Source organism: Hemitrygon akajei, chromosome 7 (assembly GCF_048418815.1).
Source record: "Hemitrygon akajei chromosome 7, sHemAka1.3, whole genome shotgun sequence".
NCBI classification, from domain to species: domain Eukaryota; kingdom Metazoa; phylum Chordata; class Chondrichthyes; order Myliobatiformes; family Dasyatidae; genus Hemitrygon; species Hemitrygon akajei.
In genome coordinates this window covers 181,627,623-181,647,770 of record NC_133130.1, presented here as the reverse complement: position 1 = coordinate 181,647,770, position 20,148 = coordinate 181,627,623, and the positions used below count along the sequence as shown (strand labels likewise).

Below are 20,148 nucleotides of genomic sequence, written 5' to 3'. Positions count from 1 at the left end.
GATTGGCAGTTCAGGAACCAACTAGCTCACGGAAAGGGCTGTCATGGTCCGTTGATTGTGGCCTATGAAATGCGCTGAGGGCGGGGGTTAGATGGAAGGCCCTATTTTCTGATGACTGGCAGTTTAACAACCAATTATATTATGGAGTGGGCAGTCACAGGCGGACAATAGGAGCCTATGAGGCTGCCGTGAGGGCGGGACGTGTCAGTCCCGTAGTTGGTCCTGGAGGAGAGAGATTGGGATGAGGTCGGCTTCCATTAAGGACAACAATAGTCCGAGTTGCGTCGAAGAACCGGATCGGTTTGCGTATGGAGAGCTGGCATAGATTTGAAGCCTGTTTGGGTTGGTGATGGTGGCGGGGGACGCCGAGAGCCCCGGGCCGCTCTCCCTGACCCAGTGAGGTGGAGCTGGGGCTTGAGTGCTCACTGTGTCCGGCTTCAGGCCGTCAACTGGTGAGTGTCGTCCCCTCGTAAAAACTGATGCTTTAGCTGCAGATCCAGGTCTGTTTTGGACGGAGTCGGAACCCTGACCTGCCCGGAGGGAATGGGGTGAATACTGGAAGGTCAAACCACTGCGAGACTCTGGAAACGCCACTGATTGGGACCAAAAGATCTCGATCGATGGACTGACTGAGTGGTAGCCAAGTCACCGTATAATTAAACAAACTAAAGTTCTCTAATAAATAACTTTGATTTTGTCATTCAGCGTCAAGCTCTAAGAGTTGTTAAATTAAACTACTTTTCTTATTTTTCTACCCTGATCCCTCAAAATTCCATATTACTCCGTTGATTGGCCCCAGTATATAAGTGTGGCGGTTGGGAAGATTCGGCATCACGTCTGAAACTCTGACAAACTTCTATAGATGTGTGGGGGAGAGTATATTGAGCGGAAAATCCTCCAGAAGGTACTGGATACAGCCCAGTCCAACACGGGCAAAGCTCTCCGCACCATTCAGCACATCTACCCGAACTTTGTTGTGGAATCCCTGTCTAGATTCTACCACAAAGCTCAAAGTAAATTTCTTATCAAAGTACATATATGTCACCAAATAAAACCCTGGAAAGCAGCATCCATCATCAGGGACTCCCACTGCCCAGGTCATGCTCTGTTCTCTTCTGCCATCAGGAGCAAGAGCCTCAAGACTCATACCACCAGGCTCAGGAACAGTTGTTATCCCTCAACCATTAGGCTCTTGAATCAAAATGACTAACTTCACACAACTTCACTTGCCCCATCTGTTCCCAAAACCTATGGACTCACTTTCAAGGACTCTTCATCTCATGTTCTCAATATTTATTGTGTATTTATTAATTATTGTTACTTCTTTGTTTTTCATTTGTATTTGCACAGTTTGTTGTCTTCTGCACACTGGTTGTTTGCCCTGTTGGGTACAGTCTTTCAATGATTCTATTATGGTTTGTGAATTTGCTGACTATGCCTGCAAGACAATGAATCTCGGGGTGGTATATAGTGACATACATGTACATTGGTAATAAATTTACTTTGAACTTTGTTGTAGAATCTGGGAAGGAATATTGGGAGAATAAATTGGGATTCACAAGGGGCTGGTGTGGACTCAGGGAGGTGAAAGGCCTGCTTCTAAGCTGTATGTTGCAAATTAAAAATAAAATTTCAAAAGTTGAGAATGACATTGTTTGGTTGGGTTGTGGCAGAGAAGATCAAAATACCAAGAAGCTAGAACAATGGAGGGGGGGGAGGGTTGATGCTTTTGCTGCTGTGTGAGCATGGGAGAGGGAGGGGGGCTTTGGGGTTATAATGTTTTCTGTCATTCATTCTTCAGGGTTTTTTTTCTGTTTTGTGGATGTCTGTGAGGATAAGAATTTCAGGCTGTGTTCTGTATACATTCTCTGATATTAAATTGAATCATTGAAGATCTTGATAATTTTGCAGAATGGATACTTCTTCACCAAATGAGTTTCAATGAACCTGTTTTTTAGATCTGTACATGTCTCCAGTGGTGACAGGAATGGACGTGACCAGCCGATGTACCACTGGTGATCCGAACCGGCTTCCGGAGGGACTGCCTCAGTCTGCGTGCTTGCACTATATCTCTGACAAGCACCCCCGGCAGACCCTGGACGCCATCAACCAGCTGAGGAAGAACCAGGGCCTGTGCGACGTGGTGCTTGTCGTGGGCCTGAAGAAAATCTATGCCCATCGAGTGGTGCTTGCGGCTTGCAGTCCGTACTTCCACGCGATGTTCACGAGCGAACTTGCTGAGAGCAGGCAGACGGAAGTTCTCATTAGAGACATCGATGAGCGGGCCATCGAGCTTCTCATTGAATTTGCATATACATCCCAAATTATTGTGGAAGAGAACAATGTTCAGACTTTGCTGCCAGCTGCTTGCTTACTGCAGCTGACTGAGATTCAGGAAACCTGTTGTGAATTTTTAAAGCGGCAGCTAGATCCGTCCAATTGTTTGGGAATCCGAGCGTTTGCTGACACTCACGCGTGCCGAGAATTGCTGCGGGTGGCGGATAAGTTCACACAACACAACTTTCAGGAGGTGAGAAGTTTCATTTTTTTCCTTCCCACGAATTGAACTATTTTTGGAATTGTGGATGGAGGAGTGAAATTCGGAATGGCAATCTTGAGACTGCTACGTCACCCTGTAGGCAGCTTTTGTGTTGGTGGTACAGTGAATCTTATCAGATGCAAGGACCACAGTGTAAAGTTTCAAAAGAGTACGAGTAGGCAGTTGTATACACAGACTAAATGGAGCCTAAATTTAAGAGATGCCGCTGGGCTGTGATGTTTGCAGACGTCGTGGTTCAGATTTTGTTGTTTTTTTAGGTTCGTAAGGTTAGTTTTATAGGCAGCCAGGGTTGCTAGGGGGACAAATTAGGATTTAGATTCAGGGATGAGGGGAAGGTAACAAAGGGTTTGGACAGGAGCTGGTGTTTAGAGTTCGGGTCAAAGGAGCTGAAGAGATCCCGGAGTTGGGTTGGCAAGCGCTGAAGAGGTCAGAGACCCCCAGGCGAGGGAGTCCTGGGTCTTGGAGATCCATATGGCACATGAGTCACGTAGGCTGGTGAACCCCCCCCCCAAACCAGGTCATTGGAGTTGCCCAGAGGTGGCCTGTACTAGGTTTGGAGGCCTGTTGTGTGTGTGAGTAGGTGGTGTTGTGTTTGTTATTGAGGGATAGAGCAGAGCGCACCAGGATGCCAGCATGCAGGATACTCAACGGAACTTTATTGCCAAGCCTGGGGCGTGTACAGTATGGGAACTCCTCCCATGTGGGAGTGGCTAACACAGTGGCATAGGAGTAACTACCACTACTCCTGGCACGGTGAGAGGGTGGGGCAGAGGCTTGTTTTGCTGGTTTGTTTAGTTACCTTTTGAGTTGTTCTGGTGAACATTGTGGGCATGCTGCTGTATGTTGGTGCCAGGTTGTGTGGCTGCACTTGCTGTCCCCATCACATCCTTGGGTGTGTTAGTTGTTAACTTAAACGACACATTTCACTGCACACTATGTTTCGATGTACATGTGATAAATAAATCTGCATCTGAGTTGGCCTTCCTGCTTCTGTCCTGTTATTTTACGTGATTCTAGAGGGTCACCTGTGTCCACCACAAAACCACATCTTTACTGTTTTGGAGCTAGCCTTTGATTATATTTTAATAAGATAATTATCTATCCTGTCATTCCCTTAATCCATTCTTGATTACAGGAGCATATAAAAGTTGGATATAAAACTTTTTGTTTTTTTTTCTTTACATTGATGCTGCCTGAACTGCTGAATGTTTCCACATTTGCTGTTTTTTTACTTGGGGCAATTAAATTGCTGTTATAAACTGTGAAATTGAGTCACATGAAGAACACTCACTTAACTGGAGATTAGGAGGATCAAGCATCTGACTGACTCCCGTTGTTTGGTCCTGAGATTGGATAATTTATCACCACTGCGCAACTTGTACGGCATTTATCCATTTTCGAAATAACTTGAAATAGTCTTTGGTGTAAATTGACCACATCATAGTATCTCAATAGTATTTAGTTTAAATCCTGTCTAACACAGAAAGAAATTTGCCAGGAATAAGATTAGATGTGACGCTTAAACTTGTGAACACACACAAAATGCTGGAGGAACTCAGCAGGTCAGGCAGCACCTATGGAAAGGAATAAAGAGTCAACATTTCAGGAAGAGACCCTTCATCAGGCCAGCCGATAAAGGGTCTCAGCCTAAAAAGTTGACTCTTTACTCCTTTTCATAGTTGCCTGCCTCAGCTGTTGAGTTCCTCCAGCATTTTGTGTGTGTTCTCTGAATTTCCAGCAGAAACGCTTGAGCTTCCGCTTTTACTTGTAGTTCTTAGATTTTAGGTGTTACATTTATTTAAATCCACATTTCTCTGTTGCCTTCAGCTATCCTTGGACCTTTTTTATATATCAGTAAAATAAATTATTTTCTTGTTTTCTAGTCTGTTATCTTAGTCTTAGTCTGAAGTAGTGTGATTAACTGCAGGAAGAAAAAGCAGTTAGCATGCAACCTTAAAGACTTGGGCAAGGTTATACTTGGCGATCTGTAAATACCACATAGATTGCTCAATACTTTGTGAAATAGTGAGACGCAGGTCTTCCTCTGCAGTAACCACCTTTTCTGAAGGCTACCTCTTATTTCCCTTAAGGAAAAGAATGCCAGTACATCACATGTTACAAAGAGAAATGTTTTGTGGTGTGATAACCCTGTTGTTATGAAACCATGTATTTTGAATTTTAAAACTCCCTAGTAAAGTGCCGGCTTTTATATTGGTATAGAAGTTACATGAAATTTGTTGCTTAGTGACAGCAGTACAGTGCAATACATAAAAACACTATAAATTACAATATATGTAAATAATTAGTGCAAAAAGAGAGGGGAAATGGTGAGGTAGTGTACATGGATTCAATGACCTTTCAGAAATATGATGGCAGGGGGGAAGAAGCTGTTCTGAAAACACCGAGTGTGTCTTCACGCTGGTGTTCCCCCCTTCTTGGTGGTAGCAATGAGGAGAGGGCAGGCCTTGGGTGATAAGGGTCCTTAATGATGGGTGCAGCCTTTTTGACGATGTTCTCAGTGCTGGGGAGGTTAGTGCCCATGATGGAGCTGACGGAGTTTACATCATTCTGCAGCTTTTGGGTCCATCGCAGAGGCCCCCCCCCCCCCCCATACCAGGCACTGATGCACCCAGTTAGAATGCTTTCCACGGAACATCTATAGACATGAAATATAGCCGCTGGTGTGCCTTCTTTGTAATTGCATCAGTATGTTGGGCCCAGGATAGATCCTCAGAGATACTGACACTCCGAAACTTGAAACTGCTCACTCTTTCCACTGCTGATCCTTCAATGAGGACTGGTGTGTGTTCCCTCGACTCCTCTTTCTGAAGTCCACAATCACCTCCTGGTCTTACTGACTTTGAGTGCAAGGTTGTTGCTGTGACTCCACTCAACCAGCCCATCTGTTTCACTCCTGCACACTTCCTCGTCACCATCTGAAATTCTGCTAACAATAGTTGTGTCATCTTCAAATTTAATAAATGGCAATTGAGCTGTGCCTAGCCTCACAGTCCTGGATGTAGAGAGAGTAGAGCAGTGGGCTAAGCACATATCCCTGAGGTGTGCCAGTGTTGATTGTCAGTGATGAGGAGATGTTATTTCCGATCTGCGCTGACTGTGGTCTCCTGATGAGGAAGTCAATGATCCAGTTTCAGAGTCAGGTAAAGAGGCCCAGATTTTATGGCAAGTTGATTGACTCTTGATTATTTCAGTATTAGAAATTTTAATTTCTTTGTATGTTCTCACTTAAGTATTATTCCCATATGGAATGAATTAATGATATTTGGGTTGTACTTTCAGTAGCCATTTTATTAGGTACCTCCTGTGGCCAATGTGTGTAAGTTCATGGTCTTCTACTGTTGTAGCCCATCAGCTTCAAGGTTTGAAGTGCTGTGCATTCGGAGAGGCTCTTCTGCATAGCACTGTTGTAATGTGTCGTTATTTGCCTTCCTGTTAGCTTGAACCGGTCTGGTCATCTCCTCCGACCTCTCTCATTAACAAGGTGTTTTCACCCACAGAACTGCTGCTCACCAGATTTTTTTTTTGTTTTTTTGCATCATTCTCTGTAAACTCTAGAGACTTGTGTGAAAATCCCAGGAGATCAGCCACCCTGTCTGGCATCAACAATCATTCCATGCTCAAAGTCTCTTCCCCATTCAACAACTGAACCTCTTGACTATGCTTTTATGAGCTGAGTTGCAACTATTCTCTGAGATATTTGCATTAACAAGCTGGTCTACCTAGTGAAGTGACCGCTGAATGTATTTGGCATTTTGTGATGTCTTCATCACAAATAACAAATCAGGCTTTATAAAGCATACAAGATGCAGATACATTTGGCTATCAAGGAGCTTCCCATTTCAGCTTCCCAAAGAGTATACAGCTAAAGTTGGTAAGCCTAGACAGCTATAATCACCGTTTGCTCTTTTGTGCCATGGTGGATATGAGCAGCTGGTATACATTTCAAATACATTTGAATGGTAGTCTACACGGCTTATGATTGAAAGGAAGCCATGCACAATTCTGATGCTCAAGCCCTTGCTGTCCACTGTTGTCTGTTTGTTATTGTCCTCTTTCTTGCTAACACCCCTCGAGTAGATTTTAATCTAACTGGAATGTTCTCTTTTAAGTTCCTACAAAAGGAAATATTTACATGGTGTAATAATCCTGTTATTATGAAACCGTATATTTTTGATTGTAAAGCTTTTTAGTAAAATGCAGGCTTTGTATATTTTCAATAAAGTTTTGTAACTTTATGGAATGAAGCCATTCTTGTTTACGTGTGACATACAGGGACAGTGGATATGCTCACTTCACAGAAGCCACCCTATCTATTGCCAAAATGCATCCATTGATACGTTCTTATTCAATTATAACTGTTTTTAATACCTAATTGAAGCTTTTGCATTTTGTGAACTCTTTTTACACAGGTAATGGAGAGTGAGGAGTTTATGCTTCTGCCAGCAAACCAGATGATTGACATTATCTCCAGTGATGAGTTGAATGTGCGAAGTGAGGAGCAGGTGTACAGTGCTGTTGTATCCTGGGTCAAGTATAACATTCAAGAGAGGAGAGGACACCTTGCTCAGGTATGAAGGAAGTGATTGAGTGGAAAAGTAGATTTTCCTGCTCTCTCTGCATGTTGGTTTGAATTCATCTCAGCTTTCCATATTCTTGGGATGCTCCAGAGTTTTTCTCATGCAAAGAACTAGTAGGATAACAGGCAGCCAATCAACAGATGGCAGTGTAACTGGCAGCCAATCAACTGCTGGCAGTGCAAATGCAAATATAAATAAATAGCGAGAACATGAGATAATGAGATAAAGAGTCCTTAAAGTGAGATCATTGGTTGTGGAAACATCTCAATGATGGGGCAAGTGAGTGTAGTTACCCCTTTTATTGAAGAGCCTGATGATGGAGGGGTAGAGTACCCAATGGTTGGCAGAATAGAATACTCCTTGCTTCTCTAGAGTGTTAGCCTAGATATTTTACCTGAAACCTTTGGAGTAGGACTTAACCCAAAACAGTAATAACTGAGGCACATCTAACACATTGGTTAGTTGATGTTACGAGCGTTGACTTTATTGTTTGTAATGGATATTCATAATGAGTTTGTTTCTCAATAATTGCATGCCCGGACTTTAAAAAAAACACACCTGAAATTTGGTCCAAAATGCTAATTTCAGTCAGATGAGATCACAAAATATAAAAAGATATCACACTTTTCCTGTTAACAATGTTAATTCTAGTCCTGTTTGGGATGTACCTGCTTTCAGGTTTGTGCTGTTGAGACTGAGTAGCTATCATGGCCACTGATCTTGATGCAAACTGCCACGTAGATCTGCCAATCTGTGATATTTACCAATATTGTCTGGTATCATTATTGAGTCAAGGCAGCTGCTAGTGTTTGGTGACAGTGATGTCATGAAGCAAAATAATTTTAGAGCCAAAGTTTTAAGTACAGGTTAATACACCATTAAAATTTTGCTTCCACACCCTGCACCAAATAACACTTCTAAAGTATTTTATGATGAGAATAAATTGCCATTTCCTTGGCCATTAACTTTCCTTGATGATGCTAAAGAAGACAGCAAAGCTACACATTCTGTAAAGGAGGATGAATGTCAAATTCTGCTTTACTTGGCACATGTTTGTAAATTTTGAAGCTGCTCTCAACTCTGCTCTGTAATAATGTGGAGGACCCCCCTTCGTTCATCATGCAGCTGCAGACTTCAAGCTGCTTTAATTTTAATGCAAATTTAATCATCGCAAATGTAACAGCATACTGAGTAGGAGGAAATCTCTGTTAAGAAGTGAACACCATCCTCTAATTTGAAAAAGTGTTTGTGAGTATTAAGGTTTTTGGATGTAGAAGCTGGAACTTTGGCGTACACTTTTTTAATGTTATGAAATGCCCACCTGAACAATTGCTTCTGCCGCCTGCCATGTGCCAGTTAGCTGTCGTGTTTCCTATTTTAAAAAGGTAAACATCCTCTGAAAATTTTCCATTGTAAATTGAAATGGCGTGAGGCCGTGAAAGTCTGTATGTTAATCCAACTACAGTATATTTTGTATTCCATGAAAATGATTTTGGAGTTACAAGTCACAAGTGGTACTACAATAGTAACTTCTACATTCTCACACTAATTTGTACTATTTCATCATAATACTGTCCAAATATTATCATTATTTTATTGTTGTTGAGGTACAGCACAGAAAAGGCCTTCCAGCCCTTCGCCCAGCAATCCCCTGATTTAATCCTAGGACAATTTACAATGACTAACTAATCTACCAATCGGTATGTCTTTGGACTGCGGGTGGAAACTGGAGCATCTGGAGGAAACGCATGCTTTCATGGGGAGAACATACAGACTCCTTACTGGCAGTGGAGGGAATTGAACCTGGGTCACCTGGACTGTGAAGTGCTACCATCCCATCTGAAAAGTGATCTTATTTATAGTAGCAGAGAACTCTGATAATTAAGGTAATTTTTCAAAGAATGACTATACTTTGAAGTTGAGGCTAACCAATAATTCACATGACCTTGACTTTCTTTTGCTTTGGGTTATTCTGCGTCATCTGCATTGACGGCCATAACTACTATATAGCATCTTTGAGAGTAAGGATTTAGCTGATTGTTGGTAGCTGTCCTGTAAATGATAAATTCCATAAATATTTAAAAAGACCCACATGATGTAAGGGAAGTAACTTCAAGCATTTCAATATTGTTAAATCCTGGAATTATGAAAAGTATCCGATCTCAGTAATGGGAGCTATAATATGACTGTGTTGTTATAGTTGGGGAAAGTGAAGCCTGTCATCTTTGTCTTGTTTGGTGTATTTGTGATTCCAGGCCCATCACTGTGATTGTTTCATCAGCTCATTTCAACGATGATTAGAAAAATTGTTAGCAATACCAACTTTCTGCATCCTCTGAGTAATTTAAACAAAAATATCGGGGCAGTTAAGTGTCAACTGTATTGTTGGGTTCTCTGCTGACAGGTGAGTCTCTCAGTTGGTGGTAGTTGGCACAAGGTGCAAAGTAACCCCAATAACTTCCACTGTAGCATTATTTTTAACTAAAATCCAAACAATTTTCCATAGCTATTTGCAACCAGCAATTGAGTGAAAAATTAAAACCAACCTTTGGATAAACTGAGGCAAAGTCAATGCCACCATCTCCTCCTACTCTGTGCAGTTTGACTTTGAATGGGGTTATTAATAAAAGACAGTGGGAAATGGAATGGTAGTATTGATACATTAACTGTCAGCTTAGATGCTGGGTTTGCTGTGATTTTGGGGATGTTTTGAATTGTGCGATTGAAGTTACAGCAGCTTGAGGGAGGAGATGGAAAATGGAAGAATAAGCAGCATGGTTGTGTGGCAGTTAGCATACTGCTAGCTGTAAAATTGATCAGGGTTCAACTGCCACTGCTGTCGGTAATGCGTTTGTACGTTCTCCCTTTGACCACGTGTCTTTCTTCTGGGTGCTCTGATTTCCTCCCACATTCCAAACATGTACTGATTAGGGTTAGTAAATTGTAGGTTCATGATGGAAGCATAGTGATGCTTGTGGCCTGTCCCACACAACCCTTGCCGATTTGATTTGACTCAAACAACACATCTCACTGTATGTTTCAATGTACCTGTGACAAATACAGCTAATCTTCATCTTTAACCTTTAAGAACCTTCCATTAGTTAATGCTGGCAGTCTTTTGACTATAGTGAGCAGTCTTTGTTTAGAGTAGAAGTGTGAAAATGCCTTTTGTAGTTTTTAGATTTGGAGAGTTTGTCTCTGGATAATATATATTGCAGTGAAGGTGCGTGTTCTTTTCTTCTTCCCATTCTCTCCCCCACCCTAGGTCTTGCAGCACGTTCGTTTGCCATTGCTGAGTCCTAAATTCTTGGTTGGCACAGTTGGAACAGACTCTTTGATCAAAAGTGATGAAATGTGCAGGTAATATCCATTGTACACTGAGCAAGCATGCTATATGGAAGAGTTTCTATATTACAAAAAAAATCAATCAGTACTTATGAAGCCACAACATTGCTGCATAAAATGGCTGATCACTGGAAGCTGAATAATTGTTCCTTGTGTTTACAAACAAGAGAAACTGCAGATGCTGGAAATCTAGGCAACACACACAAAATGCTGGGAACTCAGCAGGCCAGGCAGCATCTATTGAAATGAATAAACAGTCGACGTTTCAGGCCGAGACCCTTCATCAGGACTGGAAAAAAAGATGAGGAGTCAAGTAAGAAGGTGGAGGGGAGGAGAGGAAGAAGTACAAGGTGGCGGGTGATAGGTGAAACCAGGAGAGGGAGAGGGGTGAAGTAGAGAGATGGGGTTGATTGGTGAAAGAGAGAAAGGGCTGGAGAAGGGGGGATCTGATAGGAGAGGACAGAAGGCCACAGAAGGAAGGGAAGGGGAGGAGCACCAAAGGTGATGGGCAGGTTAGGAGATAAGGTGAGAGGGAAATGGGAATGGGGAATAGTGAAGGAGGCGGGAGGCCAATTACTGGAAGTTCAAGAAATCAACGTTTATGCCATTAGGTTGAAGGCTACCCAGGCGGATTATAAGGTGTTGCTCCTCCACTTGTTTTGATTGCAAGGATAAGTGTTACACCTGTCCCTACACCTCCTTCCTCATTACCATCCTGGGGCCCAAACAATTCTTCCAGATGAGGTGACACTTCACTGGTGGGGTCATCTAGTGTATCTGATGCTCCTGGTGTGGCCTCCCGTTAATTGGTGATACCCGACATAGATTGGGAGACTGCTTCGCTGAGCACCTACACCAGAAGAAAATGGGATTGCCTGGTGGCCACCCATTCTCATTCCGACATGTCAGACAATGGCCTTCTCTACTGTTGTGATAAGGCCACATTCAGGTTGGAGGAGCAACACCTTATATTCTATCTGGGTAGCCTCCAACCTGATGGCATGAACATCGATTTCTTGAACTTCCAGTAATTTTCCCCCCACCCCATTCCCATTTCCTTCTCTCACCTTATCACCTCCCTTTGGTGCCCCTCCCCTTCCCTTTCTTCTGAAGCTTTCTGTCCTCTCCTATCAGAGTCCCCCTTTTCCAGCCCTGTATCTGTTCCATCAATCAACTTCCCAGCACTCTATTTCACCCTCCCCCCTCCCGGTTTTATCTATCACCCTCTACCTTGTATTTCTTCCTCCCCTCTCCCTCATCTTCTAGCTCTGACTTCTCATCTTTTTTTCCCAGTCCTGATGAAGGGTCTCGCCTGAAATGTCAACTGTTTACTCTTTTCAATAGATGCTGTCTGACCTACTGAGTTCCTGCAGCATTTTGTATTTACTGTTGATCTGTTACTCATTTTAACATCAATGTCATTTTGTAGTTTCAAGTGATTTGGAACTCCATTTGAGCAAAGTCTTTACATGTTTGTATCAGTTACTGTGATTTTTTTTTCAGTACTTATTTTAGTTTTAGTCTATTTTAGCTTTGCCAAAGAACTGTCTGGTAGCTTTTGACTCCACACCATCATTTACAATTATTTGAACAAAAATTTGTGCATTTTCGGAAGGAGAGCTTTTGTTATATCTGATATTTGAATTGAACTATCTAAAAAGGTAAGAATTTTCAGGGTGGAAGTAAAACATAGTTGTAGTGTTCCAAGTATACAGTAATGATTTTCAAACTATCGTGCAATTTTTCCATCAAGTCAGTTGCAAGAGTGCAGAACATTGATCAAATTTTAGTGTTAAGATCAGTTATTGAATTTTATGAACCATTTAAAGAGGGGCAATCACTTTTGGGATCTCACACAATGTGCTGTAGTGGAAGTGGACAAAGCTCTGGAAATCCAATTTGCAACAACTTCTAACATACAGAATTTTAATAGTGAATTAATCATTGGCCTTCAGCTGGAATTATCAAGGCAATAATTTAAAGATTCTCCCCTATTATTGATTGGCCATAAAGTGAACTGGCTTGGGCAGTGTTTTAACACATTTTGTTAAAATGTATTGTGGTTTTGTGTTATCACTTGCTCATTTATTTAAGACTTCCGGAAAGACTGCGACAAAAGGCTGCAAGGGGCTTCCAACTCTTTAATTAGATAGTAAGGTGCGTATTCTTGGCACAACACAAAAAAAAACATTCAGGCATGCCCTTCTCACACTTGTGTCACCAACCTTCTCCTTCAATGTACTTGCATCGATCACAAGAATTATTTGTGATATTAATCTCTAATTCTGACCATTATCTGGAAAATGAATTTTTCCCTGTATTTCCACAGATCCCTGAAAGTTGCCTCACAGGTAGATAGGGTAGTTAAGAAAGCTTATGGAGCGTTAGCTTTCATAAGTCGAGGGATAGAGTTTAAGAGACGCGATGTAATGATGCAGCTCTATAAAACTCTAGTTAGGCCACACTTGGAGTACTGTGTCCAGTTCTGGTCGCCTCAGTATAGGAAGGATGTGGAAGCATTGGAAAGGGTACAGAGGAGATTTACCAGGATGCTGCCTGGTTTAGAGAGTATGGATTATGATCAGAGATTAAGGGAGCTAGGGCTTTACTCTTTGGAGAGAAGGAGGATGAGAGGAGACATGATAGAGGTGTACAAGATATTAAGAGGAATAGACAGAGTGGACAGCCAGCGCCTCTTCCCCAGGGCACCACTGCTCAGTACAAGAGGACATGGCTTTAAGGTAAGGGGAGGGAAGTTCAAGGGAGATATTAGAGGAAGGTTTTTCACTCAGAGAGTGGTTGGTGTGTGGAATGCACTGCCCGAGTCACTGGTGGAGGCAGATACACTAGTGAAGTTTAAGAAACTACTAGCCAGGTATATGGAGGAATTTAAGGTGGGGGGTTATATGGGAGGCAGGGTTTGACGGTCGGCACAACATTGTGGGCTGAAGGGCCTGTAATGTGCTGTACTATTCTATGTTCTATGTTTTCCCCATTGGATATATTATTACCTACTGTATCTTGTTTGTGTGTTCTTGAAGAATACTAACAGTTTGCAGAGATGCTCTCTGTATGTTTCCAGCATTTTCTGTTTTGATTATATGACCAACAAGCTCGATGCACTGTCTTAACTACAAAATGACAAGGACTACATTCAGGTGAAAGTGAAGGTCAAAACAATCAGTGCTGAAAATTGCTTATTTTTGTTATTCACTCGCACCCCAAGATTCAGATTCAGATTTATTTGTCTCGTGTACATCAAAACATACAGTGAAATGCGCTGTTTCCATGAACAAGGACGTGTTGGGGGCAGCCCGCAAGAGTTGCCAAACATTCTGGCACCAACAAAGCATGTCGCCAGTGTTCAGCATAACCACACAGAACACTGCAAAACAGAGCATACCATAAAAAATTAACGCAACAAGCCCCTCTCACCAATGCACACACGCAGTCCTCTAACCCCAGGGCAGGTTGTCTTTGGCCTCCAGCTCCAGTGGACGTGTGGATTGGCAGACGCTGGGCCCTAGCTTCCCCAGTGGACTTGCAGAGATTGATAGACCTGGGCCTTGACTTCTGGACCTCATACTTGAAGTAGACATATTTAATCTGCCCTGATGCTTCGCATATGCAGTAATCACCAACCGATCCGCTGCCGGGCCGATGGAGACGTCCTCCAACTGGAGTACCGAAACGGCGGCGCAGTAAGCCGGGATCTCGGTGTCCAACCGTTGTGCTTCCGCCAGTGCTGCGTAGTCTATTTCTGTGGACGATATGCCTACTGAGTGGAGGCAGGGACGAGACAGTGTGTCGGCGACAACATTGTTCTTCCCTGCGATGTGGCGGACGTCCGTGGTGAATTCTGAAATAAAGGACAGGTAGGTGCCTCTGCTGCCGAGCCGACCATGGGTCCGATACCTTGGCCAGTGCGAAGGTGAGGGGCTCGTGGTCCGTATACACGGTGAACTCCCTTCCCTCGAGGAAATGCCGGACAGCCAGGTAGAGCGCTAGCAACTCTCTGTCGAAGGCGCTGTACTTCACCTCTGGTGGCCATAGGTGCTGGCTGAAGAAAGTGAGTGCTTGCCACTGGTCCTCAACGAGCTGCTCCAGGACTCCGCTGACTGCTGTGTCGGAAGCGTCGACTGTGAGCGCCGTGGGTACATTGACTCTCGGGTTCACTAGGAGGGCCGCCTTTGCCAGCGCCTCCTTGGCCTGCTCGAACACCACCGTGGACTCCACGTCCCATGCTACTTCTTTGGCCTTGCCGGCCATCAGGCTGAACAAGGGTCTCATGATGCGGGCCGCTGCCGGCACGAACTGATGATAAAAGTTGACCATCCTTACGAACTCCTGCAGGCCCTTGACCGTGCTGGGCTTGGGGAACTGGCGGATGGCCTGGATCTTGTCCGGTAAGGAAACTGCACCATGTCGGTTGACTCTGTGGCACAAGAAGTCGATCTCTGTCAGCCTGAACTGGCACTTCGCTGGATTGATTGCCAGTCCGTGGTCGCTCAGGCGTTGGCAGAGCTGGCGCAAATGTGCCACGTGCTCTTGGTGCGAACTGCTGGCCACCAGGATATCGTCCCAAGTAAATGAAAATGAAATCCAGGCCGCGTCCACTGAGTCCATGAGCCTTTGGAAAGTTTGGGCTGCATTCTTGAGACCGAAAGGCATCCTCAGGAATTCGAACAAGCTGAACGGGGTGATAAGGGCTGTTTTGGGCACATTGTCGGGGTGCACTGGGATGTGACGGTATCTCCTGACCAGGTCGATTATCGAGAAGATGGTCGCTCTGTGCAGATTCGCCATGAAGTCCTGGATGTGGGGTTGTTGTTGTTGTTCGTCCTTCGGAGTCGAAGACGACCACGACTTCTGCCAGGTGGAGGGTTTGTGACTGTGACTGGTGAGGCCAATCCGGGCCCTGAAAGCTTGCCCACATGTGGGACACATGAGGGTAGGTGCTGCAGTGGAAGTGGAGGTAGCTCGAGCCTTGCGCATGGCGCGTTTCCTCTGAGCCTCTGCGGTGCGTCTGATTTCTGCTGCATACGCTCCTTTAGTGGTCCTGCTCCACCAGGTTGGGCGGTCCAGAGCAAGCGATTCCCAGCTACTGGGATTGATGTTGAGGTCTTTGAGGGACACTTTGAGGCAGTCTTTGAAACGTTTCTTCTGCCCTCCAACTGAGTGCTTGCATTGGCTCAGCTCTCCATACAGCAGCTGTTTTGGTAGTCGACTGTCAGACATCCTGATTACATGGCCAGCCCATCTGGATGTGGGGTACCAGGTATCTGTCAGTGGTTGTGGTGTCGTTGAACCTTCTGTAGTCTCTGCAGGGCCTCCATCCTCCTGCGGACTTGGGCACCATGTGCAGCGGGGATGCCCACGGGCTGTCTGAGTGGCGTACGATCCCCATCTCTTCCATCTGATGGAACTCCTCCTTGGCGAGGTGGAGCTTGTCGGGTGGGAGCCTGCGAGCTCAGGCATGCAGCGGCGGTCCTTGAGTGGGGATGTGGTGCTGCACGCCGTGCTTGGTGTCGGCCGTGGAGAACTGCGGGGTGACTATGGAGGGGAATTCCGCCAACACCCTGGCGAATTTGTTACCCGAGAGGGTCACGGAATCCAGGTGGAGGGCCGGTAGCTTGGCTTCTCCGAGCTGGAAAGTCTGGAACGTCTGGGCGTGGACCAAACGGCGGCCTTTTAGGTCGACCAGGAGGCAGTTGGCTCGTAGGAAATCTGCCCCTAGTAGTGGCTGTGACACCGCTGCCAACGTGAAAGTCCAAGTGAGACGGCTGGACCCGAAATGCAGTGAGATAGTACGTCAAAATACTGGTGCCATTTGTAGCGGTGAGTTCGGGGCCTGGGACCGCGTTGCGAGTGTCCATGTTTGAAGGGGGGAGTACGCTGACTTCGGCCCCAGTGTCTACCAGGAAGCGCCAGCCGGAGTGTCGGTCCCAGAGGTACAGGAGCCTGTCTCAGTGGCCAGCTGTCGTAGCCATTAACGACAACTGGCCTCGGCATTTCCCGGAAAAGCACATGGTGGACAGCAACAGCATGCGCCTGAGCCCCATCTTTGGTGATAGAAACACCATTGTTCCGAACTTTCGTCTTTTTCCCCCGTGGGTCTCGATGGCTTCGGTTGCGGGGCCTGGGCTTTGGGGTGCACGATCGCAGCTAGGTCAATGGAGGCTGCTCCACGTTGCTTGCTCTGTCAAAGGACGTCTGCTTTAGCCGTGACCCTGCGTGGGTCGCTGAAATCCTCACTCGCGAGGAGGAGGCGAATGTCCTGTGGCATTTGCTCAAGGAACAACTGTTCAAATAAAAAGCACGGCTTATGGCCGTCCATGAGCGCCAGCATATCATTCATGAGCTCGGAAGGCGTGCGGTCATCCAGGCCTTTCGTGTGTAGGAGCTGCGCGGCCCGTTGGCGACAGAGTCCGAAAGTACGGATCAGGAGCGCCTTAAGCTTAGTGTACCTGTCCTCCGTTGGTGGCTGGCGTAGGAAGTCGATGGTCTGGCCTGCCGTCTCCTGGTCGAGCGAGCTGACCATGTAGTAGTACCGCGTGGTGTCGGCTGTAATGACTCTGATTTTGAACTGGGCCTCAGCCTGCTCGAACCAAACATGGGGCTGAGTGGCCCGGAAAGTCGGGAGCTTCAGAGAGACCGCACTGTGCGAGTTGCTCGAACTCATGACTGGTCGCTGAGTCGCCGGCTCCAGATGCCGTCTGGAACGTCGGGGTCACCAATGTAGTCGCTACTAAAGAAACACACGGAGGCAGAGAGAGCTGAACGCAGAATGCCTTTACTGATTCAAAATCGCGTGCTTAGATCTTCCCTCCCATGGGTCCCTGCGACCCGCGGGGCGGAAGTGACGTCAGACTGTCCCCGGAAGGTCCGCCCCGAGTGGACCACGCGTCTGCCTGCAGCTCCCGATGGCGGTTCGAGTCCTGTGTGTGCAGGCCGCCACTATAGTATAATATTGAGCTAATATATAAAAGGAACCACAACTCCTCTTATCAACTCATAAAAAAAGACTCAAAATTTCTATTATTGAGAAGAAAAAAAACCCCTAAATTAACCTAAAACAAAAAGAAGACTGGGCATTCCGTTTGAGGATATAATCACAAAAAAAAGGGAAAATTCTTTCCGGTCAAATCTGAAACATCATGGAAAGGAAGAAAAAAGATTACCTAAAAAAGTGAAAGAAAGTGAAAAAAGAAGAATATTTAAATCATGAAAATATTGAATGAAAGGTCGCCAGGTTTGCTCAAATTCAAAAGATGTATCAAACGTCCGACTTCTAATTTTCTCCAAGCTTAAACACGACATAATGGAAGACAGCCAATCGTTAATTTTTAACATTGTATTTTTATTGCTTTTATTTGGTGATTTGGACTGACTATTAATGACAAAATGCTGATGTTACCAGCTGAAAATTAATTGTTTCCAGAATCTATTTGTAATAAATTGCCAGTCCTACATTTGTCTTGGTATTTGGGTATTAGGAAAGCAGTTTAGCTGGAATTTAACTTTGGGTGATGGATAATTTTATTCAGATTTATTTGTCACACGTACATCAAAACGTGTAGTGAAATGAAAACTATTTCATCAAACATGCTGCGGTGTACCCATTTGCTCGAAAATTGCAGTTGCAAAGAGGCAGGGTGTGTGCAGATCAAGGATGTAAAAAAGATACTAAATTTCTGCTTTAAATAAGTGGAGTTTCTTATGACGATACTTTCCCTTAATGGAATATCAACTCTCAATGGCAAAGCATTTTTAATAATGTTTTCCTCTTGCCAGATAGTCTGAGATCAACCACAGAAGCTTTTTGGAAATGGAAAGTAATTCACCAACTTGACTTTCATACTTTCTCTATTTAAATAGGGGAAACGTGTGCAATTATATAAATTCCTAGCAACTTACTGCTGCCCATCAAGATAGGCATGTCAACTCCAGAGACTGAAGTCTTTGGAGTTAAGGTGACCTTATTCAAAATATTTCAGATCTTAAGGGTATCCTAAGATCCTAAGCTTGACAGGGTAGATGTTTATATTTCCAGTAGGGAGGAAGTCACAAACAAAAGGATGTAGCTAGAAAATAAGGAGTTGGCATTTAACATTGAGGTCTTCTCTCAGAAGCCAGTGAATTGGTGGAATTCTATGCTCCTGATGATACTGGGAGCCATATCATTAGATATATTTAAAGAGGAGGTGGATCAATTTTTTAAAGATTGAGGAGTTGAAGATTATGGGAGAAATGTCACAGAAGAAGAGCTGAGGCATAGATTAATCATGAAATGATTGAATGGTTGGATAGGCTTGAAAGGCCTGGCGGCCTACTCCTGCTTCTATTTTCTTGTGTTCTTGAACCAAAAGCATTTTAATGTTTGACCAGTTGAATGGAATATCCATGTGAAATTGATGTTGGGGCTTATTCTCGGTCACAGTTTTTATAAGAATAATTTACCTTAAGTTTTAAAACATCTGATTATATGAACAGTTTTATTGCTAGCTGTATAAGGCTGTTTGCTGAAGCGTTTTCTAGATTTTTGCACCTTTTTGACATTGGCTGCTCTTTGTTGCTTTCTACTAGAACAGTCTGAGATACTCAATCCATGCTGATTTGTTAGAATCTACAAGATACTGTGTAGAAGTCTACTGCTAGATATAGTATCTGGGTTGTAAAGTAAATTTTTAAAAAAAGGGTTAATTGTTTTCATTTTGGCCTCTGCAGTTTTTTTTGTCAAAGAACAAAATCTATTTAACCATTCCAGATCTACTCATTATTTCATCTCTAAAGACCAGTTTTATAAGGGATCTTTGACAACTCGTGTCCAAGAAATATATAGCTCCAGGTTCCTACAATTGGAATATTTGTTATATGACTGAAATGCCTAATGTTACCCTGCATGGTTTCATTTTCAAATTCTTTGCATATAGCTGGGCTTTTTCTTTTAATGGTTAGTACTCCATTCCAGTTAAAACTTTTTAAGTACTGTGAAATGCACATTTTGCTTTGGATGGACCATAAAAGGAATCCAAATGCGTCTTGTGATCGATTTTTGTTCACTGAATTTTATTTATATAATCCTGACTGCTTATTTTAAAAAGAACCATTATTTGGTTGTAATTTTTCATGGAGAAAAATAAGCCTTTTGTAAAGACAAATAAACATGCCTTATACTCACTGAATTCCATTAGCAATTTTTTAAATATTCTAACCAATTTTTCATGGGTAAATTTATAAGATACTAGTTAATACGAATGGATAATTTCCCTTCTGTCATTCACTGATCTCTGTGATAAGAATAAAATACTTCTGAAAAAGTTCAATATTCTCAATATTAAACACAAAAACGTTACAATCAATATCTTTGGAAAGTATTGCAGTTCAGGTTACTTGCCTTTAAGAAGCAATTATATAATATTTGTTTAGAGTTGGCACTCAATGTAGCTTTTTTTAATACATACAAAATGCTGGAGGAACTTAGCAGACCAGGCAACATCTATGGAAAAGGGTAAACAGTCAACGTTTCAGGCCGAGACCCTTCATGAATTCCTCCAGCATTCTGTGTGTATTGCATTGATTTCTAGCATCTGTAGACTTTCTGTTGTTTGCTGCAACTGTGTGTCATATACACTTGACAGTGTC

At 43.7% G+C, this 20,148-nt stretch overlaps 1 protein-coding gene across 1 annotated transcript in view; it reads left to right on the top strand.

The window, feature by feature from the left end:
- Positions 1 to 212: 212 nt before the first annotated feature.
- Positions 213 to 20,148, top strand: part of LOC140731250 (kelch-like protein 20) — a 57,685-nt gene continuing 37,749 nt past the window's right edge. Inside the window, 4 exon segments of the mRNA XM_073052794.1 lie at positions 213 to 452; positions 1,959 to 2,530; positions 6,991 to 7,149; positions 10,424 to 10,518. Of these exon segments, the coding sequence (XP_072908895.1) occupies positions 1,967 to 2,530; positions 6,991 to 7,149; positions 10,424 to 10,518 (818 nt within the window). The 5' untranslated portion in view covers positions 213 to 452; positions 1,959 to 1,966.